The sequence below is a fragment of the Nansenia antarctica genome, assembly GCF_963989245.1.
Source record: "Nansenia antarctica genome assembly, chromosome: 4".
In the NCBI taxonomy this organism is placed as follows: domain Eukaryota; kingdom Metazoa; phylum Chordata; class Actinopteri; order Argentiniformes; family Microstomatidae; genus Nansenia; species Nansenia antarctica.
In genome coordinates this window covers 21,650,898-21,676,189 of record NC_137689.1, presented here as the reverse complement: position 1 = coordinate 21,676,189, position 25,292 = coordinate 21,650,898, and the positions used below count along the sequence as shown (strand labels likewise).

Genomic DNA, 25,292 nt, shown 5'->3' with positions numbered 1-25,292 from the left:
AGAAAAATCTATTCTTACAGTGTTTTATAGAATGTTCCGCTATTCATTTAGTTGAACAAGCTCATGTCTCGTTTCTACTTTCATGATTACTTGGTTGCCTTTGTTGCCTGAGTCTTGCCTTGTCTGGGAGGAGGACTGGGGCATAGATCACAGACCAGTGTGTCAGACCAATCCAAAAGAAGGAAGCTGATTCTAAAAACTCACAAACTAACAACTGACATTTCAACTCTGTCTGACACATGTCAGCAATGTCACACTGTAACAAGCTGACAGGTTGAACAAGTTCCCAACTTGTTAAGGGGCTAATGACCGGCAGAAAGGGATACAAACATGAGAGAATGCAGAAAGTTTGCCATTGTCCAACTTGTCAGAAAGACAGGTAGGTCACTGAGTGTGTGTATGTCTAGATACTGTATTAGTAAATGAACTCCAGCTTCATATCCAATAACAGACATGCTATTTTTGCCTAAATTGAGACCAACAAAGATTCCAATCAGACATGGCATCTCTGACAACCAATACAAGCAGCAAAAAAATCCAATTAAATATATTTTTCCGCAACGTAGCACTTTCATTTGGATTTTGGATATCATGTCAGTTTTAGTTGCTTGTTAAAATGACATTAAACTTGGACAATTTGCTCTCTCTCTCGTTATAAGATTCGCTCCCTCAATTGCTTGTTGCATTGTTTTATTTACTTAATGTCTGACACTGTTGACAGGACAACACGTCAGCCCTGTGATCCTCACCATCTGATTCTGCTGGCCAGAAAGGTCCTCTCCCAACAAGTCACACTGTCTTGACAGTCTCTGATTCTCATTGAATCGGAATCACACTGAATTTCAAAGTCCAATCATTGTTAGTTAATAGTTAAGATCTGAAACAAAAATGTGATTGACCTCCATAGTGTGGTTAGTAGTGAAAACAACCACCAGGAGTAAAAAGCAGGTGAAGAGTTAACCGTACAGTCATGGGCAGTGTGCATGGCTTCCTGCTTGGCTGTCTGTGTAGCACACTAACACACAGGCTGGTGGAGAGGCTATAGCAGTCTAACAGCAGGAGACTAAGACAGAGAGGAGGTCAGGGGAACAGTGGCATTGGACCGGCCTGGACTGTACTCACCGCCATGCTGTGGCCGAAGCCTGAGCCAGGCTGGGGGCTAGCAGCAGTGATGTAGTTGCCCACAGCGGAGTCCTGGCTGCCAGGGCCGTACAGGTCGGCCACAGGCCCTGGGCTGTTGGCACCAGGGAAGCCTCCGGGCCGTGGTGGGTTGGCGCCTGCACAGAGAACACAGAGACGGGGCGGGGGACAGCTCAGTAAGACCATGGAGCTCCTCAGAGCACCGCGCACAGGTCACCACTTACAATAGGTCAATATGCAGAATTCATTCCGGCTAGTTTGACAGGGCATACACTTGTACTGTATCTAAGAATACAGCACTGGACTCATAATTGTGCCGTGACAAAATATCAATCACGGAATGATCACTTAGGTCATGAGGAACACATTACGGAAGTAAAAGATATTTAGATCTTTTCTCAGAGAGAAATGATAGAGGTATTAGTTTAAGACGGAAGGTGGCAAAAACAATGTCAAAGATGAATCCAGTGTGGTATTCTTGAGATATCTACATGCTCTGTATACTGTATACAGTAATAACATTACAACCATGCACAATACAAGTCAAGCAGACGACCAGAGACACTCCATGCTACCAGCTAGTAAGGTTGTGACTGAGTAGATGTATGTATGTTGTGTTCATATTCACGAAGTCGTTTCGATGGTCAAGATTGTAATCGACGGGGCAGCTTTATTGCTTTGTATTTCACTCACGCAGGTCTGACACCAGTTGTTGTCGTTTTTTTGGTCCTACGAGCAGAAAACGTCAGACAGTGTTCTGAATATACTAGTCTGGCAAAAAAAAAATCCTATTCCAGTGAGAAAGCAAAAGGACAAAAGTGCCCGACAGACAGAGTCGGCATAAAGGCATAAACCTGACCCGAGTCCGTCCTCTGGTACACACTCTGGGGATGTTAAAGCAGCGCTCGGTGTGACCTAGGACCTTTGCCCTGTGGCGACGAGCAGCTCAGACTAATAAAAAACGCCTTTTGAAAACCTACACGCCCGGCGAAGGCCTGTAACACTAGGGAGGGGTAACCAACCAGCCAGAGGGAGAGGGAGAGAGGAAGCACAGTGGACTCTTAAAATCGGTGTAACAGCCACATACCACTTCAATGTCCTCCACTGTCTGATCTACATAACCTCTCTGTCTCACCCCCCATTCACAGACGGTGTGAAAGTAATTGCAGAAATTGAATAAAAAAAAGCAAAAATGACTCCTTGACTGTGGCATACAACTTGTATAAAAAGCTCTGGTAACTTGGGGGTCCAAATGGAAAATGATTCTTTCTGTGTTGTATGTGTAGGAAGTTTGGATCACACATGCTAGATTGGAGCTCATGAGCCTCAAACAGCAATGGGACGCCTTGCCCAGTACTGTACTTCAAGGAATATGAAACCATTGAAGATGACAGCTCGACACATGCATACACTGTACAAAAGTTCCCCAGAAGTTCTCAAACATCACTGCACAACCTCACCAACCTCAACTTTGTTCTACTAAATTGACTAACTCCACCAGGAGCAAAAATAATAATAATTTAAAAAAAAAACGCTTTTAGTTGCTGCTTACGTGTAAAACGAGAACCTGTCCCACTGCATAGAGATCTAATGAGGTTGACACTGCTGCTTAACTGCGGGCCCCTTTCTCATGACTGGCGTTACTGCTCTTATCTGGCCAGCACAGCCCCTAATAGGCTTGCTTATTAAGCAATTACAGCTATTTTCAGTTTAAACGGTAATCCTCATTTCTTATAATTGGTGGATTCTATTGAACGGCGGCACGGCGACCCCCCCCCCCCTCCCTCTCTCCATGTGAAACAGGATTTATGTTTTTCCTTAAACCCTGAGGCTCTGCAGCCTCCGCCATTAACTTTAACAGCAAAACATGAGTTACACTTATTGGGTGTGACTGGTGGCTTAGCGTCGCCCATCCTAATTTAACAAGCCAGCCTTTGATTACGCAGCATCTTTTAAGACACAGGTGACTCATCTGTCCCACGCAAACTCAACGCGCTCTGTTCTCATTTGTGTCACTTTGTATCTCTGTTGCCGCAGTGACAAAGTGTTTGTGTGAACAGAGGATGAAGGCTCTGACGCAAATGTAATTCTATGTCTCTTCCGGGCTCTCCTATCTTCAGCACCAAATAACATCTATCTCAACAAAAAAACGAAGGTTCGACAACAACAAAAAGAGGCAAACCCAGGTGATGTTTGGAGCTCTTTGCCTGCTCTGTGAGATAAGGTAGGGAGCGTGGGATGGGGTTTTAAGGGAAATGGGTCCTGGAAAAAACAAAACGAGAGTCTTTACTGAAGTAGCATGCCTCGTGGCCTTGGCCGTTGTAATCAAGCTGCTCTCAAAAGTAAACTCTACTTGAGTGTGCTTGGAGCTGGCGCTGTGCCTGAGAGCTGCCTCCGCCGTTAACATTACCATTGCTGATTGCACATGTATTCTTCTGGTTTCCTCATCGCTGGGCGTCTCAGTGGAGGAGCGCAGCTTAAGTCTCGCCGTCTAACCCTACAGGGCATCGTTAGGAATCAAGACAAGCCTTACAGATCGCCCTTTTCTACCACTGAGCGTATCCTCCTCCAAGGCCATCTGCAACCATATTAATCAGCACCCTACAGGGGATACGTTCAAAAGAGCTGCACTGTTCAGCACTGTTCAGCACTCTGGCTCTTGTGTGAGCATAAACAGCAATGTAGGAGGGCCCCTTCTCCCAGCTGTCCAGCTGTGTGTGGAAACCAAAAACGCTACTCGTGACCACTATGTGGGCATGGAGGCTATGGCTGTTGGCTGTGTATGTGTGTGTGTGTTTGTGCGTGCGTGTGCGTGTGTGTGCTCAGGCAGGGGCCTGCCGCTCCTCCTGCCATCCCCCTGTGAGCCTTAGGACACAGACAGTGGAGTGTGCAGACCTGCAGGGACCCATCCATCCCAATGAGTGCCGGCAAACCCCTCCAACCCGACCGGGAGCGGCTCCGAGCCAGGAGATCTGTGTAATCTCCGCTGTAAAGCACGGGGCTTAAAGATGTCTTTTCCTGTCCGCTGCCAAAGCAAATGAGGCAGGACTAGTGAGGCTACGGGGAGCGTCTGCAGGAGGCCACAACACCTGCCTCCGCCTGCTGGTCAACACTCCCTCCATTGGTACAATGGAGTGGAGCTCTGCGGGGGAGTGACAGGATCATCCGTCAGCCTAGCCGGGCCATCATTGGGCCCGTCATTACCGTCCCTACATGGCCTTCTGCGGTCTGACGACATGAATATGAAGGCCGCGCTCCGCTAGTCCCCGACTCACTTTGCATCCGGCGGGAGGCTGGTGCAGGTGGAGTATCGGGAGGAGGAGGAGGAGGATGGACTCGTTGTAAATGCACGGGACGGAATGAGGAGCGGTGTGTGTGTTTTGATACCGTTCCTCACACGTCGTGTTTGGTACCATTCCTCGTTTCCGTACACTGTAATCGGACCCGTCCGAACCGTTTCTGCCTCCACCAGAACTCCCCGCTGCTTTTTTGAACAGTCTAGCCAAACTCCAGGACAGTCCCGTTCTCTTGTTTGTATTCAACTGTTTCTATGCGGTATAATATTGCTGGAGGATTCCATCTGTGCACATGTGTGCGAATGATAGAAATACATATTGACAATGATAACAGGGCCACCGATATTACAGCGTGTAGAATTATAGATATGCATCTCCTCCAGCCCCCCCTGTCTATTTACTGTAGATCACTCATTGAGATCAGCAGAGACATGACCAGACTGCATCTACAGCTCACGGTCTGTCATCCCCCAGAGCGGAGGTCAATATTAACTAACACTTCCCCCCCCAGATCCATGGCTGTGATCTCCTCTACACAGGGTTCTACTCATTTACACTTTACACTCAAACGACCAGATGCAATTCACACCATCCTGTGCAATTCACAACATCCCGTGTCTCAGTTTGATCATCGACAAGCCCACGACCAAAAACCCATAACGCACTGTGATACGGCAAGTACTGGGGTTTGAATAAGGACAATTATTTTTAAATGAAAGACCATATTGCACGTATTTTCATCAGAGGAAATGGCATCCAATTTTCCATTTACTGATTGGATGTACGCGATAAAACATCACAACATACACATACTAACATTAAACATACTAAAGGAAATGCATTGTATACTGTAGAAACATGCGTCTGTTGTAGAGTGATGACTCAATTATGCATAAATACACATGTACTAGAATGTAATATGGCTGTAACGTACATACAGCACTAAACATGCCTGCTGATGGCTTTGGTTTTCATTCACGGGGTAATAACAGAGGTGATCATGCTTCCACCGTTAGGTCTCCAATGATTCAATAATTTAAAATGTTCTCACTGAATAATTCACTTAATCACTCACTCACTCGCACACCCGAGTCACCTCACTCACTCACTGAGTCACTCACAGTTCAACTGTTCATGTAGAGGAGCTGAGAGGAAGAGGGACATGAGCAAAGTCAATGGGGATCTTTCTCAGAAGCCAGTGTGTCATCCCCCTGCCTTCCATGCTTGGATACTACCACACATGCAGATGGAGGAATACATACAGTGTGTCCTCCCCTATGTGCAAGCAGGGGGCATGAAATCAACTTCACAACTAAACATAAAAAGGTACATTTCAAATGAAATAGGGGAAGGGAGAAAAAAAAAAACATGCAATGCATTGCTCGCAAGACGTTCTTATGCAAATACACTTCTTGGGAGACGGGGACGGGGATGGGGATGGGGACGGGGGGGGACGGGGGCTTTTCATGTTTTGTTTTGTTTTGTTATTCCATCTCAAAGACAAAAAAAAATGTCAAAAGAACAAAAGAAATGCTAAAAATGCAATAGATCATTCTGTATAGAGAGATGAAATCAAACTCAAAAAAAGTCCAAAAGAGGTTGGATGAGAGAGGCAACATACAAACCTGGGCTCTTAAACTAAAGAGGTTGGATGAGAGAGGAGGAGCAGCATACAAACCTGGGCTCTTAAACTGATCCGGGCTGTGCAGGTGCTGGAGAGGGGAGTTGCAGGCGGAGGTGGCATGCTCACTGTGCAGCATCTGAGCCGCCTGGGGCCCCAGGGAGCCATAGTCCGCAAAGGAGCAGGGCGCCCCCCGCTGGTCACTGGGCGCAGAGTAAAACCCGTAATCGGGAAAGCCTGGGAGATATAACAGTATAGGGTGGGGAGGGGGGAGGGGAAGGGACTCCATCATTGTGGATAAACCGTTTCATTGTGCACAGTCAATGTCCAGACTCTTTTTATTTTTTTTGCATGGCATGGTGCTTAGCAGGGATCCGTTTATCTGTGATTGATTGATTGATTGATTGTTTGATTGATTGATTGATTGGGTCCTCCCTGCTCTCCCTCTCCAGCAGCTCCTGCTGCCAGTCCCTGCGTCAGTGTGTCTGAGGTGTAGGGGTTGGCACCAGGGGAACGCAGCATGTCTTTACCGTCACTCACTGACTGACTCTCAAAGGCTTGCTGTCTAAGAAGATTACTAGGCTGATTGACTGACGATATCAGGAGTCACCAGAGCCACTCTTCGGGCTTTCACACCGGCAGTTCCGAACACCGGTTCGCGTTCGCGTGCCGAAACCTCAGAACGTTGGCACTGTCTGACGAACGAGCCCGCGTTCATACCAGTGTATCATTCACCAGACAGCGCCAACGTTCGGAGGTTTCGGCACGCGAACACGAACCGGCGTTCGGAACTGCCGGTGTGAAAGCCCTATCAGAGGTGGTTCAGTAACAGACTTTCAAAACGGGTGTCTCAAACCTAGACATGAATCAGTGTTCTGTGACCTCAACCCCTCACATTGTCCTGCAATTCAGAGAGGGGGATAAAATTGAAGAATCATTATAAACACAGGTCAATACAACTTTCATTTCAGGACCACAAATGCTTACTGGACAATCGCTGAAGGAAACGCTTATCGTAGATTTAACGAGGTGAAAATCTACAATTCATACAAATCGATAATTAATTTCAAGCCTCTGATTTCGAACCGACAGAACAACATACCGAGGTCTTTGCTTGCACGTGACTTTTCTCTGGGGTTTGATAACAAAGAGACATTCATGTTTATTGGCCATAAACATATGGGAAGGCTCCAAACACTCCACATTTAAACGCCGGCTATTCGTCTTTTCACACAGATGGCGGATTATCAACGGTTCAGGAACCGTCATTCAGCAATACGACGTGGTGACATTTATTGCTTGTCCTCCTAATCTGAGACAAGCTGCTCATATAAAGAGAACCATTAAAAGCAATTGTTGCCTCTCTACACCTCCTCAATATGGGAGTTAATCCACTCAAGAAAAAGATGAGATTGGCGGCACGGGCTCTTTCACGGCAGTTCTCCCTGCTGTGTGTTTTTGCTTTTTTATTTGGGTCTCAAAAAACCGATCGGGAGGCGATCAAAGCCGTGCTACACCTAGCCAGACATAATGAGGCTGTCAACAGCTGCCAAATGGAGTCTAAACACCAGCCGCGTTCCTCCGCAGACGCTTTATGCACCCCTGGTTTCACCACTTTTGGGCCGCGTGCCCACGCTTCAGATTATGGGCTCCGAAAAATGGCAGCCTTCCCATATTGCCCACTTACAGCCATGTAAACCCCCGACACATCCAACAAAGCCGGGGAGACAGTCATTCCCTTTACATCTCTGTTAAGTAACTGACAGAATATCGATCGGTTTTCTCCCACGAGGAACACAATATTACAGAACTCTGATAAGGGGAGACATTCATGGGTAGATAAAGAAATTAATGAGTGAACGGATCGATCGAAGAATGGAAACGGGAAAAGAAAACGATCTATCAATGGCAAAACATATACTTCATGATGAAAATAAATACATATTCTTGCCCAGGTCTCAGCTACTGTAGCCATGGGCTGTTCTTGTAGCCAAGAAGTGGGTGTTGATTCTATAAAAACAGTCTACAGAGTGTGGATTGGTGTTAAATCTTCTTTGTTTGAAGTGTCAACTCAACGTGTAAAACCTGTGAGCAATGGGGTGGAGCGATAACTGTTTATTCAAATAAAGCCCCCTAAACTCTCTCAAGAGAACCAAAGCCTGGCGCTGAATGTTAAATCAGTGCGACAGCATTTACAACACCGTTGAAAAAGAGCCACTAAAAATCAATTTACCACCGACGGAAAAGAGGAACACAAAAGCAAGACGACGGATCGAACCGATATCTACAGGATCTAATATCTAGGCAGAATATTAACACCATTATTGTCATCGTAATTCACCGAGCCCTGCAGAGAAGTCTTCCCGAACGAGCCTATAAAAATGTGAAAAATGAATGAATCTAGAAATCTCCTGGGCCTCTGAATGTACCCCTGTGGTGCCAGCCAGAGCCCTCCAGCCAGAGCCCTCTCTCTATCTGTGAGGTAGCGAAGGAGAAGAGACATGAGAGATCCAGGTGCTGAGTCATGGGTGGGGGGGGGGCCTGCCCCTCAGCATGTCTGTCTCTAGTCTCTGTGTCTCTGCTCTGGAGCCTGGCTGGCTGGCTGGCTGGGCCACCTCACACGTGTGGCCATTCAGCATTCTGCACGTGTGCCATCATTTCTGCCCGGCTGCCCCCCTCCTCTGTACGCCGGCACCATGGCCCTAAACACGCAGCCCTGTCTCTGGGACGGTCACTCTCCCTCACAACGACCTCTCTGACACTCCCTCTGCAGTCTGAGGGGAGCGGGCCCGGCTCGGAACCGCGCGTTACGCTGAATTATGGAGGAGGGCCCTTTCTGAAGGGTCACTGGTTTTCACAGAGGAATGTGCTCTCTTCCGGCAGGGAAGGGATAAGGGAGCAAATTTCCTGAACGCTCCGGCTTCTTATCTTCAAGCCCTTTCTCATGGCGGCGCTATGCAATGACGCCTTCGGGCGACTTTCACGGGAGATATGCATTTAGACGGGCACGGCGCGGCTTTAATCGTACGGAGACCAGAAGAAAAATATAAATATAAATAGGGGACACTTGTGTTTAATCCGGTTTTTGACGTCCCGCGCTAATAGCCGGCCGTCCTTGAGGAGGTTTTTTTCCGAGTTTTTTTTCTTCTTCCCGTGCTCATCTCTAATTAGACAAGCTTCCTCTGCCTCGTCTCCTCTTTCTAATTAGATCTTTAACAACAAACAAGCGGTGACCTTTACAAGGCCTTCCCACAATCTACCCCATTAGCTGAGCGGCTGGGAGGAGCTGGGCTGTAGGGGGGGGGTCAGTAGGGGAGAAGTAATAGGGGAGAAGGGGTGTGGGGGGGGGGCAGTAGGGGAAAAGGGATAGGGGAGAAGGGGAGTAGGGGGCGCCATGCCACATCCGCATACTGCCTACTGCCAGGGCCCGCAAAACAATGGCAGCTTCCTGTTGCAATCTGCATAATTCCTCCCAATTCCAGGATAGCGGGAACGACAGGACACAAAGACGACATGGACACACACAACAAATACACATGGCTGCTTGGTTTAGCACTGACACAGGCAATTAGACCTCAGCTGCTCGCCTCTCACTGCCGGGAAGGTCTTATCTAATAAAGCCAGGCAAAATTACTTTTATTGTTCAGGTAGATTGCTTCCAGGCAAAATTACTTTTATTGTTCAGGTAGATTGCTTCTAATGATAGTGCCATCAGTGGAAAAGGATATGAATAAAATGAGGCAGAAAAAAGTTGTCTTGAATGGGCGCGAGGCTGCCATCTGGGAGAGCCCAATAGCTTGATTATCTCCCCCCCCCCCCCAACTAATTTTCTTTTCAGAACCCCACAAATGATTTAAGCTACTTTCACTTGGGCGAAGGTGAAAAAAGCAGAACTAGAAAAAAGAAAAAAAAAGGAAAGACGCTGACATCAGAGTTGCTGAAAATAATGGATCTCCTCTCTGATCGTTCTAAATAAAACAGACATTTATGTTCATCACCGCAATGTTTTGGTTTGAGAGCGCCTAATTCTTCTCAAGGAAAGGCTGGCTTTGGATTGAGGGAAAGGAGGAGGACTCGTGCGTCATTTTCGCGAGCGTGTACGTTTGTGTCTATTCGGAAATCAGATTTGTTACTTTGATCTATCGCTCGTTACACGCGACAACTGGATTTCAGTGTTCAGTTCCAATCAATGGAGCTCCTATCGATAATGGAGGACCACTATGTCCTTGTAATAGAAATCATTTCACATGCAAAGAGGGTCGACATTACCTCGACCTCTTTCTCTTGTTTTTGGTCTGTGGATACAGATATTCAATAACCTCTGCCCAAGTACTCACTAGCGCGGAAAAATAAAACATAAAACTTTGATTGAGGTGACTGAGGACAGAAAAACGGAGACCATAAAACACAACGTCTCAGACAGCAGCACTGAAGGTCCCTCTACAATAACGGTTAGTAATAACTATTCGTCTGCGGAGGACACTTTGTTCTTCCATGCGAGATGTCTCTCCTGGCTCTTTCTCTACGGTGCCTTATAGCACCTGGCACCTGTGTACACAGCCTCAGAGAGCTGCACTGTCTGGCACACAACGTAACTTCCCTGTACGTAACTGGAAATCTGTGTACGGTGTTGCGTTATCGGTTGTCTGTGTGTGAGTGTTGTGTCCCTGTGAATGTAATTGTGTTGTGCCACGTTCGCCTCTATGTGTGTATGCCAGAAACAGGTCCTAACATGTAGAATAATGGATCGTATTCTAACAGATATCAGAGATGAAGAACTGGCAGTGGTGGTGGGGATGTGGAGGAGACACAATCGCAAACACGCACGCACACACAAACACACACACACACACAAACACACACGCACGCACACACACACAAACACGTCACACACACGCACATACACACAGATTTTCATCAGCGTAGACTGATGTCTTAAGGCTGGTGGTGAGTGGCCAGTATCCACCCCACAGCTGCAGCAGCCTCCCTGATCATATCTGGGAGCCTCCGACCATCACGTTATTAATATTCACACAATGTTACCGGAACAATGGCCCCTTCTTTGGAGTATTCTTTTTTTTTTCCCACACAGTGGTCTAATTGGATGTAATTACTCATCTACAAAACAAATGAGCAGGTTGAGGTTGCCTTGGCGACCAGATCAGGAGGCCCAGCAGTGCGAATCGTTCGCCGAGCTTCATTTATACTGATAATTATCCCTCTTTCCCTCTCTCTCTCTCTCTCTCTCTCTCTCTCTCTCTCCTTTGCCTTCGCCCACCACTGCCCAGTGGTTTGTGTGTGTGTGTGTGTGTGTGTGTGTGTATGTGTATGAGGGGGGGGGGGGCAGTGTTCAGTAGCCAGCTCCGAGATCACGGCTCAGGGATGGAGAGGGCCGCGTCTCTCGTTGCATACATACTGCCATCACCAGGGTGGCTTTCCTCAAGTGGATAAATGCTCCTGCTCTCATTTCCACTTTGCCAGATGACTGCCTCCAAGGAGCAATTCTAACCCACTGTCTGGAAAAGTATTGTCTTTCTCTTGGAAAAGCAGACAGAAGAGCCCTATCATGTTGGTGGTAAAATACAGGGCGTATTCCTACACCACTTTACCACTTTAAAAAGTGTTGGAGGTGTTTAAGAGTGCACCAGTATTCTCAACAAAAAAGTCTGTGATTATCCTGACACGGAGGCTTACATTTTCACAGAAACACACGCATACGCACGCGTGCCCGCACACACACACACACACACACACACGCACACACGCATACACCCACACACGTGCACACACACACACACACACGCGCACACACACACACACACACACACACACACACACACACACACACACACAGGCACAGCGACGCTTGCTCCCAATCATTTCTCCCTCCCTCCGGAAGCCCCCCACTCAAATCCCTGGTGGCCATCAGCACGTCACTCCACTGAGGATGTCAATAAACCTGTCATATGGGTTCCCAAATTAGCTTTGAATTTCAGAGCGACTGTAATTAGCTACTCCATTTCCACCTATGCCATTTTTAAAAAAAGGAGAGAGAGAAAAAAGGCGCAGCTCTCTGGGCTGCCTGGAGTAGCTTTCACTTTCCATTTGAAATAGTCTTTTCTGACTGAATGGGTGACTAATTAACAGCACTAGACCCCCTTTTCAAAGAGCGCCGACATTTCATAAATAATACATATTTAATGTCTTGTCATTTTGTGCTCAGGGAGGCTTGGCTAATGAATTTTAACAGATGATTTATTCCTGCATTTGCTAGCCCATACACAGGCCTCTCTCTTCTTCTTTTCTACTTTCTGTTTTTCTTTCTTTCTTTCTTTCTTTCTCTCGCAATTCTTTTACAAACGTGGACAACTTCTAATAGTACCTGGCGTGGGGGGAAAGAACCCAAAAGTTTTTCCCGACAGGAAACGGTCTCGGAGAGTGAATCACAGGTGTCTAATCAGCCATGAGGTAATTTGATGTGTGCCATTATTTCCTCCTGCTCCAGGTGTGTGTGTGTGTGTGTGTGTGTGTGTGTGTGTGTGTGTGTCAGCACTCAGGAGACCAATGGGCAGCTCTAGCAGACAAGCTTGTTTCCCGTCTCTCCACCGCAGCACATACTGTAGACAGGAGTTAATGAGTTTCTCCACGAGTGTTTTTCAATTCATGAGACACTATAAAGTGTTATCTCTTCTATCAGCACTCTTTAAATCACCTATACTATACAGTATAGGTCATAAAAAGGTTTCCAGTCCAAACTTTCTCTGACTTCTGTGCTGAGCAACAACACAAGTGAGTCCACAGCTTCTGATTGGAGCCCCTCAGGGAGGCGCGTCACAGCGCAGACCAATCCCCACGGAGCTCTCCTGCTGTGACCCCTGAGCATCTGCCAGCCACAGCTGTGTGACGCACTGCATTCTGGGACATGGGGGAGAGAAGGGACAACTCGCCCGCCCTCGAAGTGTCACATCTCTCTCCCTGGGCACCCCAGATAGACCGCGAGGAGAGTCACGTGGATGGGCTTTTGGCATGCTTTGGCGTCCATGTTTTTTTTTCTTCCGCTTTTTCTTTCCCTTCTGTACCCAGGACATGTGACGCTCTTCTGGGCTCACGGCTGAGCTAAGCGGAGCAGCATCTGGGACGAACGGATGGACCTGAGCACCCGTGGGGCCCTGGGAGCCAGATTAATTTAGCCCTGGCGAACACAGCCAATCCCAGACTCCTCCAGGGCACTCGGCGGGGATCGCAGAGCTTGTTGGGAGGAAATGGATAATGATCTCAGATAATGTGGCGAAATCTGCCAAATGATTTCCCTCTCCAAGCAAGCTGTGGGGTTCATCAGCGAGAAAACAAAACAGGGTTCAGTGGCGAAGAATACTAAAATGTCCATCTACATAATATCCTCCCCGTTTTCTTTCTAATGCAGACAACATGTTTCCAAAGGGATGCGAGACCAATGGAGAACAGGACACAACGAGACTCTACAGCACACGAATGACGAAATGACGCCGTTTGAAAGGATGTCGTTACAGATTGAAATGAAAAAGTTGGGGAGGATGTATTTGGAAATGTTTACGCATGCCTGCTTCAAACAGCAGCTCAGTCCAGTGACCGTTTGTCTATTTTTAATAAGACACAAATACCGTACTTGTTACACAGTAAAAAAGACCATAATGACATGGTGAACACTGTGCACTGTGGCATGATACGGTCACTGGGGCACTGGGGTACACACTACTGTACATTGATTGGCCGTCGGAAAGGCACTGAGGGATCTCCTTATTCCAGGAAATGAACACATTAACCGTTGGCACAATATGGACTTGTGTCCCTGGCCACGGAACATCTAAGAAGATTCTTCAGCTAACAACAATCTGACTGAGCTAGCATCTGACTGAGCTAGCATCTGACTGACATCCACTAACTCACAGAGGGAGAGACTCAGAGCATGGGAAAGAGAGAGAGAGAGAGAGAGAGAGAGGAGTGGGGGAGAGAGAGAGGGCTGAAAATGACAGCGTAAGGGAGAAAAAAGAGAAAGAAGAGAGAGAGCGAGAGAGAAAGAGAGGGACGGGGACGACGACCAAGTGAAAAGGAATGAAAGGTAAGAGGTAGGGGTAAGCGAAAGGCAAGGAAGAGAAAGAACCTTTTTGTTTTTAAAAGGCAAGAAAAGAGCATCGTCATCTCTAACGAGCCTGGCAGAGAGTCCTGGGTGATCGATCGCAGCGGCAGAGTTTACAGAGAGGCCTTGAGAGGAGGAGAGTCCGTCTCCGACACTCTGAAACATCCCAGCCGCTACGGCCGGAGATAGTAAATGCACACTCCTCTGGAGGTTAGCTGAAAGGGAGCTGAAAGAGCTGGAGAGTGGGCCGAAATATCTCTGCTGAGTGGGGCAGGCGGGAGAGGAGGATGGGGGTGGCGGGTGAGGGTGGGGGATGGAGGATGGAGGAGAGAGGATTGAGCACTGGGGCTAGGGCCCAAACGCCATGCGTGACATTCACAAGTAGCTCAGAGAAACACAAAGACATCGGAAGACTGGCTCGACGCCTCGTCATGGAACGGAATCAGGAATTACGCGTGTTGGGAGACCGCTCCCTTATCCCGTTCCATGTACTTACAACGAGTCAGGTACTGTAAGACCCCATCCAACAGAGACAGACTGGGACGCGGTAGAGATGAGCTCTCAAGGAGGAGGACTGCTGCATCTACTACTCTACTACATTCAAAGGCTTCTCTCGAACTTCGCTGGAACCTCTCTACCATGGAAGGATATTTGGATATGACTTGGTTCGGACCCACCCCCCCCCCCCCTCCCCACCCATCCCCCCCCGCTGGTCTAACAACGTCCCATCGGATGCAGAGTATACTGTGAATCACTGATCAATCAACTCTGCCCTTAGGAACAGGCAGCAGGGGCTCTAGAGAGTCTAGACGGTCGCTCGATGATTATGGTCTCCTATGACCCCCTCTCGCTGAACAACTCCATCGATCCCAAGTCCTCGAACGAACCGCGAGGGTTCGACGCGACGATCGTCGTCTATCTGCATTCAACATCGTACTATCATCTAGGGCCGTAGTATGATCGTCTGTATCGTGGGGGAAGAACCGCAGACAGAGGATGGGGAGTCTATGGGGAAGGGGGGGGGGGGATGCAGGGAGGAACTCTTCCGAGACCCTTATCACTCCCGGGTTAAGTTGTTACGGCAACGCCACGGGAACCTAGTGTCCTAGGGACTCCTTTACGGTCAGGGTAAAGGAACCTCACGGAGGAGTTAAAAATACACTCCCTGTCTCATCAGCACTGGTCCCTGATGGAGAGGGACAGGAGTGTGGTGTCAGTGATCTGTCCGCTGACATTAAGCCCCGGGGCTGTCTGAGCCGGAGGGGGGTGTGGGGGTGGGGGGTGACACAGGCGCTGTGTGTTAGTTCAGGGACCGTCTTTCACTTACCCTTGGCTTTCTCTATGCCTCTCTCTCTCTGTTTCTCTCTCTCTCTCTCTCTCTTTCTCTCTCTCTCTCTCTCTCTCTCTCTCTCTCTCTCTCTCTCTCTCTCTCTCTCTCTCTCTCTCTCTCTCCACGCGCGCCGGTGATCAGCCAACCGCGCGGCAGTGTGGGGGCAGACAAGGGGGCGGAAATCTTCCGCTCGGCGGGATCTTAAGCATATGGGTAAATAGACGCGCGGCGGGGCGGTAACGAGACGCGACGGCCTACCCCCGCTGCCCGACCGCGGCGCCGGGAGGAGGCGGGGATTAGCCCAGAGGAAGGTCACGTTTAAAGCACGCTGCGCTTTTTCTCCCCTCAGCTGGCTGACCTTGTTTATCTGTGTGTGTGCGTGTGTGTGTGTGTGTGTGTGTGTGTACGCCGTAAAGTATAGGGCTGCTGCTCTAACATCACATCTCGTCAGACACCTCATGCCTGCTCATTACCTCATCTGCGGACGACCCGGGAGGTCACCGTTTACTCCCCTTCCTCCACCTCCGCCCCCCTTCCTCCACCTCCGCCCCCCTCTCCACCTCCACCTCCCCCCCCCCCTCCTCTCCCTCGCCCTCCACCTCTACCTCCCTCCTACCCCTCCACCTCCACCTCTACCTCCCTCCTCCCCCTCCCTCCTCTCCCTCCACCTCCCCTTCCACCTCCCTTCTTCCCCTCCACCTTCCTCCTCCCCCTCCCTCCTCCCCCTCCACGCCTCATCTGCAGCGACACTACCGACACATCCAGAGCTGTAACAGCCAGGCAGTACAAGACAGACCCCCTGCACCCTTCACTTCCTGCCTCCTAGTCGCCCCCCACCCCCCAACCCCCCCCAACCCCCCCGACCCCCGGCATCGTCATGAAATCACTTCCCCCTTAGCACTCTCGACAAGAGGCGCTGAGCACCATTGTCAAGCAAATTGTTTGTTTTGAAGACGCCAAATCAAGCAGCCTGATTGGAGAGAAAGAGCATCTGATTGGCTTCCTGTGCTCCCTGCCGCTGAGCTGAATACTCCTCAAATGAGGTTGGGAAGGGTGCGGGTGTGTGTGTGTGTGTGTGTGTGTGTGTGTGTGTGCGTGTGTGTTCATTTTGTGTGTAGGCTTTTGTGTGTGTGTGTGTGGGTGCGGGTGTGCGCACGTGTGTGTGTCCGTGTAATAGTAGTGCGTAGACGCGCTTGTATATGTGTGTGTGTGTGTGTGTGTGTATGTGTGTGTGTCACGGGGTCAGGGTATACTGTATTTGCATCCAGATTTGATTAGGTCTAGGGCAAATGGGAGGAGAATAGATGCCTTCTGCATAGAGAGGAGACGCAGCGTAACAGTTCTCCAATGTCTGATTAAGGAAGCCAATCTTCAATCTTCCCCTGGAGCCTGGAGCCTGTCCTGGAGCCTCGGACGCTGCCTGTCACTCCCAGACCTCAGGGTTGTTATTCACGGCCATTGATTTATTTACTGTGATTGAAGAGGACAAAGCCAGATCTGTTAATGAAGCTGACTGGTGAATCAATGACAAGTGAGAAAAAAAGGCAAGGGGGGGAACCTTGCATGCCTGGTCTTGTGGTGGGATTATTGGCACAAGTCTCTCTGAACACACAGTGTGTGTGTGTGTGTGTGTGTGTGTGTGTGTGGGGGGGGGGGGTCTCTGTGTGTGTGTGGGGGGGTGTCTCTGTGTGTGTGTGTGTGTGTGTGTGTGTGTCTATGCTTTTAAAGTAGACATCTCCAGGTTTTAATGGTTGAAGGAGCGGTGTTGGTTGACGGGGGGCTAAAGCAGACATATGATATTCTAGCGCCACCTGAAAGAAAGTCCAAACTCAGTGTTCACTTACTGTCATTCCAAATTCCAATCGATCGAGCTCGCAAAGTGAACCTGCCTGGCAGCCATCCATTTGTGGGAGAATCATTCTCAATTAACGTTTATTTATTTATTTTTTGGAGGGGGGATTTGATATAAAGCTAAAATGTCTGCCTGTTCCCCTATTAGAAGGTTTAGGGGCTCCAGAGTTGGTGTTACTACGTAGTAAACGGTACACAGTGTGTTTAATGAGGAGGAAGCAGAACAGCGGGGAGAGAGAGAGAGCAGCTTAGAGAGAGAGAAGCTTAGAGAGAGAGAGCAGCTTGGAGAGAGAGCAGCTTGGAGAGAGAGAGCAGCTTGGAGAGAGAGAAGCTTGGAGAAGAGAGAAGCTTAGAGAGAGAGAGCAGCTTGGAGAGAGAGAAGCTTGGAGAGAGAGAGCAGCTTGGAGAGAGAGAAGCTTGGAGAAGAGAGAAGCTTAGAGAGAGAGAGCAGCTTGGAGAGAGAGCAGCTTGGAGAGAGAGAAGCTTGGAGAGAGAGAGAAGCTTGGAGAAGAGAGAAGCTTGGAGAGAGAGAGAAGCTTGGAGAAGAGAGAAGCTTGGAGAAGAGAGAAGCTTGGAGAAGAGAGAAGCTTGGAGAGAGAGAGAAGCTTGGAGAGAGAGAAGCTTGGAGAGAGAGAAGCTTGGAGAAGAGAGAAGCTTGGAGAGAGAGAAGCTTAGAGAGAGAGAAGCTTGGAGAAGAGAGAAGCTTGGAGAGAGAGAAGCTTGGAGAAGAGAGAAGCTTGGAGAAGAGAGAGAAGCTTGGAGAGAGAGAAGCTTGGAGAAGAGAGAGAAGCTTGGAGAAGAGAGAAGCTTGGAGAGAGAGAAGCTTGGAGAAGAGAGAAGCTTGGAGAGAGAGAAGCTTGGAGAAGAGAGAGAAGCTTGGAGAGAGAGAGAAGCTTGGAGAAGAGAGAGAAGCTTGGAGAGAGAGAAGCTTGGAGAAGAGAGAGAAGCTTGGAGAAGAGAGAAGCTTGGAGAGAGAGAAGCTTGGAGAAGAGAGAAGCTTGGAGAGAGAGAGAAGCTTGGAGAAGAGAGAAGCTTGGAGAAGAGAGAAGCTTGGAGAAGAGAGAAGCTTGGAGAGAGAAGCTTGGAGAAGAGAGAAGCTTGGAGAGAGAAGCTTGGAGAAGAGAGAGAAGCTTGGAGAGAGAGACGCGTGGAGAGAGAGAAGCTTGGAGAAGAGAGAAGCTTGGAGAAGAGAGAGAAGCTAGGAGAGAGAGAAGCTTGGAGAGAGAGAGAAGCTTGGAGAAGAGAGAGAAGCTTGGAGAGAGAGAGAAGCTTGGAGAAGAGAGAAGCTTGGAGAAGAGAGAGAAGCTAGGAGAGAGAGAAGCTTGGAGAGAGAGAAGCTTGGAGAAGAGAGAGAAGCGTGGTGAAGAGAGAGAAGCTAGGTGAAGAGAGAGCAGCAGCCACACAGAACACGGACAGAGCGTTTACCTGGCCCTGCGTTCTGCGGGTACGCCATGTAGCCGCCTCTTCCACGGGCCGCCCTACCTGAGCCACGTGCTGCTGCCACCGCCGCCACCGCCGCCGGTCCGTACGCCGTCGCTGGGAAGCCTGTGTGTGTGGGGGGGGGGGGGGACAGATGGGGGGGGGGCACACACAAGAGAGGGAGGGTCACACGGGGGTCATGGGTTCACCAAGGAGGGCAATAATGTCACAAGGAGGGCGCATGCACATGTCACACACAGACCACATGTGACTGCCACCAGGCGTCAGCTGCGGCTCACACAACAGGGGTGCTCTACACACACACACACACACTCTACCCATCACTATACCCCCCCACCCACACACACATCACTCTACCCCCCCTACTCACACACACACTCTACCCATCACTCTACCCCCCCCCCCCACACACACACTCTACCCACCACTCTACAACCCCACCCCCCTATATGTACCAGCTATAGTGCAGCCTACAGCTACCGCTCACATGACAGGATGACAGGAGTGCTCTACCAGCAGCCTCTACCCTTCATGCTGATGCATTCACTCACACACACACACACACACACACACACACACACACACACACACACATACACACACACACACACACACACGCTGAGACAATCACTCAGCAAAAGACATACTTGTCAACATGCATCCATATGCACACATACATACACACACACACACACACACACACACTCAACACACACTATCTCTAGTGAGAGGTTTAGGAGGGAGGTCCTATCCTCCACACTGTGTGCCTTCACTTGTCTAATTATCAGCACACACACACGCACGCACACACGCACGCACACACACACACACACACACACACACACACACACACACACACACCACACACACCACACACACACGCTGTGCTGGGCCCCGTCACACTGCCGATAAACTGACAGGGGGGGCCGGCGCAATCATTTACTGAAATGAAATAATTAATTAATAATTAGGACGCCTTAAAACATTCTGTATCATTTGATCGGGCTGCGGAGTTTTTCATGCCTCTTAAGTTAGCCGCTCTGCCGGGTGGAGGCTGTCTCTCCCACAGTGAGTCATATTTCCATTTAGCATGGGGAGACTGTGCTGGAGGTGGATGTCAGCTGCTCTCTGTAGAAAAATAGCAGCTACTTTACTAGAGCTTTCCATCCATGCTGCACTCTGGGAGATCTGCCACTGGGGAATAGGCCTCCATTTTCCTCAGGCAGCAGCAACAGTTACCATGGGCGATGGATCAGGGCTGGCTACTAGAATGCTTGAGTGAGTTTATCAAAATACAGAACATGTCTTTTCACTTCAATGGACGCTTGACATTGTGTGGGCATGGAGAGTCCAGATGGAACATTCAGATAGAACAGATAGAACATTCAGATAGAACAGATAGAACATAGAACATCCAACATTACTGGATTGGGTTTAACAGGTTAACAAGGTGGAAGGTGTTTCTATTGATAGACCAATGAAGACAGCTGTCGTTTGGTGGTTCAGGCTTGCCGAGGGAAGATCAAATCGAAATGTCTTGGCTCTAAATGGCGCGCGACCTCATTCCAAACTTCGTGCTTCCATCTACTCAAGAACACGAAATGAACGTTCTTTGACTTTCAAGGTAAACCTGTAAGTCTTTTTCGAAACTAAAAACTGACAACATGTGAAAATGTATGCGGTTGAAGATATTTATCGTTTATTCCCGAAAAAAAAAGGAGAAAATAAAATGTGAAAATCTCCTCTCCTCTCCAAATGTATTTCCCCAAAAAAGGAAAAGAAATGTTTCAAATTCCACCCTGTGGACTGTACCGTATATCTCAACTTAGTAAAAAAAACAAAAACATTCTTGGAACATTTCTTTACCAAATATCAGCGAGCATCATTACGGAGTGCAATTAAAGTCTGTACGAGAGCCCGGGATGTAATTACAGCGCGGGGCTTCTTAATGAACACACTCCCGTCTGGAGCTGACAGGCACTCGTCCACGCAGAGGGCCTGACACCGAAGACGGCTGCTCTCCCCTTTGCGGAGCGGGAATGGCATGTCATTAGGGCTGGAGACTGGCCTCCTCCAACGGACTCTAATACCCCTCTCTGCATAATCAAAACCACAGAATCACCTCCGCAGGAAAAAACGCTTTATTAATGAGAACATTTTCAATCTCCAAATTCCCTGCAGAGGGATCCTGCCTTGATCTTTTTAAGCTGAATTTGTTATGTGTGTGTGTGTGTGTGTGTGTGTGTGTGTGTATCTGTGTGTGTGTTTTGGCGTTTTGGAGTGCTGTAGCCGGACACTCAGGGGGGGGGGGTGAGGATGTGCTGGGCCGTCTCTGGAGGAAGTCAGGATTGTTTTGGCGAAGCCGTCAAGGTGAGAAGACCACCAAGGTGTGACCTATTTTCTGGGCCAAAGCGTCCTCTCCTGCAGTTCCACCCAGAGGGGGGCTCGCACACAGAGACTGATGAGGGGGAGGCAGGGGAGGGGGAGGCAGGGGAGGGGGAGGCCAGGGAGGGGGCAAGAGGGCAGGGCTCGAGGAGACGTGCCCAGGGGAGGAAAAACACATTTCTTTTTACACACAGGCCCTGCTGAGAATGAGGTAATTTACACCTCCGCAGACAGTATGTGAGCAGGAGCGAGAGTGCGTTGGTGTGAGGCGCCGTCCTGCTGGGACCGCAAGGTGGGTGGACGGGCCGAAAGAGCTGCTGCTTCTGGGAAGAAAGAAAGAAAAAGAAAAAAAACGTCTCGCGGCTCGCGGGGAAAGTGAGTGTGTAAGAAGGCTGGACCTGCGGAGGACAATACGGTTGCTAGAGGGATACACTACATGTCTCTGCGCTCCACACCGGACCGAAAACAGAGAGACAGAGAGAGAGGGAGAGAGAGACGGAGAGAGAGAGAGAGAGAGAGAGAGAGAGAAAGAGTAGACTTTCACAATCAATCCCTGTTTCCCTCTCCAGTCTCAACGCGGCCCTGATTCAAACAGCACTTGGGATATTCTACCACCTCTCCTTTAAGCTCTTCAGAAGGACTGAAATCAGCTCTGATGTTATGCTAATGACGGTCACACACCCCTGCCTCTCCACTCCAACGCCGTCCTCGCTGTTGCTGTGCAGAAGAGCCCTTCGCTGGAGTCACCACTGTTTTTTCCCCTCCCTCTCTCTCTCCCTCTCTCTCTCTTTCTCTCTTTCGTTCTCTTTCCAAAGAGCTGTACCCCGCCCCCCCTCCCCCCCACCCCCTCTCCGCCATTGTCACGACACCCCCAGAAGACCCGGTGGCTTCAAAGTTAGCGGCGCGGGCAAAGTTCTGGAGAGAGATTAACTTTGCAGGATTAGGTGGGTTAATTAATAGATCGCTGCGGCTCATTGTTTTGTGTTCACGCGGTAAGAAGCCGCCCAAGAGAGGCGCTGCAGCATTAAATCAATTTCATGGCCCTTTTATTACTGAGGAGATAAAGCCAATATTTAGCTTTCAATTTTTCACTATTATTTGGCCTCTGCTTTGCCAGTTGAGCGGCTGCGCTTGGGTGGGAGACAAGGACACACGTGTTTGTGTGCTACGAGGGCCTGGAGGGCGGGGGGGGGGCGTGAGGCGGGGTGTGGGGGAGTGGGCCTTGGGGGCCTGTCCTCAGCCCTCTCCTACACCCCCCCCCCCCCGCAACACAGAGACTCACTCCACTTCAGGAGGAGACAGAACGGAGGACTGATTCGACTCGCAGCACTGCGAGTACACACACACTACACCTCTCTTCGAGGACTCAAGACTTTCTCAAAATGTGGATCTTTCCCCCTCTTCAAACGAATCTCCCCCGGACCCTACGAGGACTAAGGAATTCGTTCTTTAAACACGGAGCGGTGCAGTTTCGCCGCTGCCGCTCCGACGACATGTGTTTCTGTTTCTATATTGGGTAAAGAGCAAATGACTGCGTGCTCTTTTGCCTCTTGAACGAGGTCGTTGGCAGTAACATGGCGCCCTCCTCCTCCTCTCCTCCCAGGCAGCTCTCCACTGTGTCCTGTCCTGCATGAGTCTCTCCTCTATATATAGACCTGCCTGGTCCCCCCCGTAGCCATGTGACGCCACCGCGCTCTGTCCTCCGTCCTCCCTCCATCCATCCTCTCTCACTCTGTCTCCCTCCCTCTCTCCCTCCCTCCCTCTCTCCATCAAACCCACCATTGCCTTTCAATAAAGTCTGTCCATCTGTCAATCTGTCTCCTCCACACGCGATCCATCTCGCGGGTGTGCGCTCATTTCTCATTTCATCTCCTCCCTCTGTGACACGTCTTCCTCTATCCCTCCTTCCTCCAACTGCCTGCCTGTCATTCCCCTCACCCCCCCGCACATTTTTTTTTTTGCTTTTATCTCTGGCCTCCTTCTCTCTCTCTCTCTCTCGCAGAAAGCCTCTTCCCCGCGTGACTGGGGCACGTCACGTCGTCACGGTGACGCTATAACCTCCGGACCGCGGCAGACGCCCCACGGTAAGGTCACACTGGCGTCCCCAAAGCGATGACAACAGCTCGGCTGTTGCAAGTGTCCTCTGTGTTGTTGTGGCGGGGCGGTAGCCCGACATTAGGAGGAGCAGCGGTTTGTTCAGCCCCCCGACGGTGACAATGCAGCACTGACGTACACGTTCACCGCCCAGCCAAGGGGGTCAGCCACACGGGTCAGACCAGAGAGAGAAAGGAACACGGGGCTCCATTAGCTGAACTAAAAAACACGTTAAAGGAGCAGCGTGTCGACCTGAGATCTGTTTACAATCGGCACTATTACAAAACACAGCATGTATTTTTTTCTTCTTCTGTGCGACCAGAGAGGGCAGCAAAGTGCAGAAGGACATGCTTTACCTCTAAGGCTTTGGTGTTTGACGCTTTGATGCTTTGCCCTCTAAACCGAAGCGTAGACCGTGGACAATGAAACATACTGTAGCGCTTTGAAAGCGTTTGATAAGGCAGAGGGAAAGAGCTGAAGGCTACAGCTTTCATCTAAGCACTGTTTTAGTTTGACAAACCTCGCACGTGTCCCATACCAGTTCTCATTCCGCTTCCGTGCATCTACAATGAGCCTGTCCTCCGGCTTCTACCTCCACCAGCCTCCCCTGACCTACAGTACACATGAATATATAGAGTAGCTGAAGCTGAGGCCTGGGGTGGTCCAGTGGTCTAGGCTAGTCTACAGTGCGCACATATGCCCATTTCGGCCCTCTTCTCCTTACTTTCCTGTCTATCTTCACTAACTCTATCCAATAAAAGGAAAAAAAAAGAGTACCTGAAGCTAGGTTAACAAACACAGTCAGACTGTATACATGGTCATGGGCCAGGGCAGAGGACGTGGAGCCCTGAGAGATGCAGTCTCACCACAGCCTCACACATCAGTGTGGAGATGGCAACAACAACAAAAAAAGATCACCCCACTTCATGTTCCCTTTTATAGGCACCTTTGAAAAAAAAAAAAAAGATGTAGTCAAATAAAATAACCAAAAAATGACAAACAAGAGGAGAATCCCTCCATCTTGACGGCATCTTTTCATCTGCAGACTGACAAGCGGCCCATTGTTGTCGCCCTTCAGCACCACGTCGTGTCTTTTGTTGTGTTGAAAGAGGCTCTTCCTGAGCGCTATCAAAGGCAGGAATCACAGATGAGCCGGAGAGCCAGGTGGCTTTCACATGAACCGCCACACACGCCGTAACTTCTCACCTCTCTTTGAATGCTTCTCCTTCTTAATGCCTCAGAATCAATGAATACACCCACCTCACCTTAGAAGCAGTGTAAACTCACAGTGTGTGTGCTGTACTGTAGGTGCACGTGTATGTGTGTGTGTGTGTGTGTGTATTTATGTTTCAAACATGTAAACACACACACACACACAGACACACATTAACACATACATACTGTTCTGAAATACACAGTACAGTATGTCTATACAGAACAGTATGTATTAATGTGTGTGTGTGTGTGTGTGTGTGCGTGCACGCGTGCAAGATCACCTTTGTGTCCGCCCGAGAGTGTAAAAAAAAGCCAAAGAGGACAACGGGTCCAGATTGGGAAGGAACCCATTTGGTCCACTGATCCTCTGTTATGAGACCCTTCATGGGGTTTGATTTGGGGAGAGAGGAAAGTCATTCATACAGTAGGAATAGAAAGACAACCATACAACCCCGGAAAGCCAGGGCTTTACTCTGGTAATTGCACATGTTTCATACACCATTGGACATAATGACAAGGGGGTAGGGGGGGGGGGGGGGAGAAAATGCTGGGAGATTTGGGAGAAAAACCCCCAAAGGGATTGGAGCAGCAGCTGTGGAACAGCAAAGGCAAGAAGAAGTCTCCGGAACGTCTCCTCAGGAACCCTAATGAAACACTAGATGAGCGTTACCGAGCCAACCGCAACACGGTAAGATCTTTACAGCTGTGTCGGTCTAAAGTAAAGGTCACATCATCTATGATTTACCGCTAATTAGCACATTCACACCTCTGTACAGTAAACACACCCACCCTACCCCCGCCTGC

General features: G+C 49.3%; 1 protein-coding gene across 1 annotated transcript in view; it reads right to left on the bottom strand.

Moving 5' to 3' along the window:
- Positions 1-25,292, bottom strand: part of LOC308155281 (RNA-binding protein Musashi homolog 2-like) — a 71,546-nt gene that overhangs the window by 8,500 nt on the left and 37,754 nt on the right. The window contains exons 4-6 of the mRNA XM_080528571.1: positions 18,780-18,899; positions 6,115-6,294; positions 1,123-1,277 (exon numbers count right to left, since the gene is read on the bottom strand). Of these exons, the coding sequence (XP_080384697.1) occupies positions 1,123-1,277; positions 6,115-6,294; positions 18,780-18,899 (455 nt within the window). The remainder of the gene's footprint in view (positions 1-1,122; positions 1,278-6,114; positions 6,295-18,779; positions 18,900-25,292) is intronic.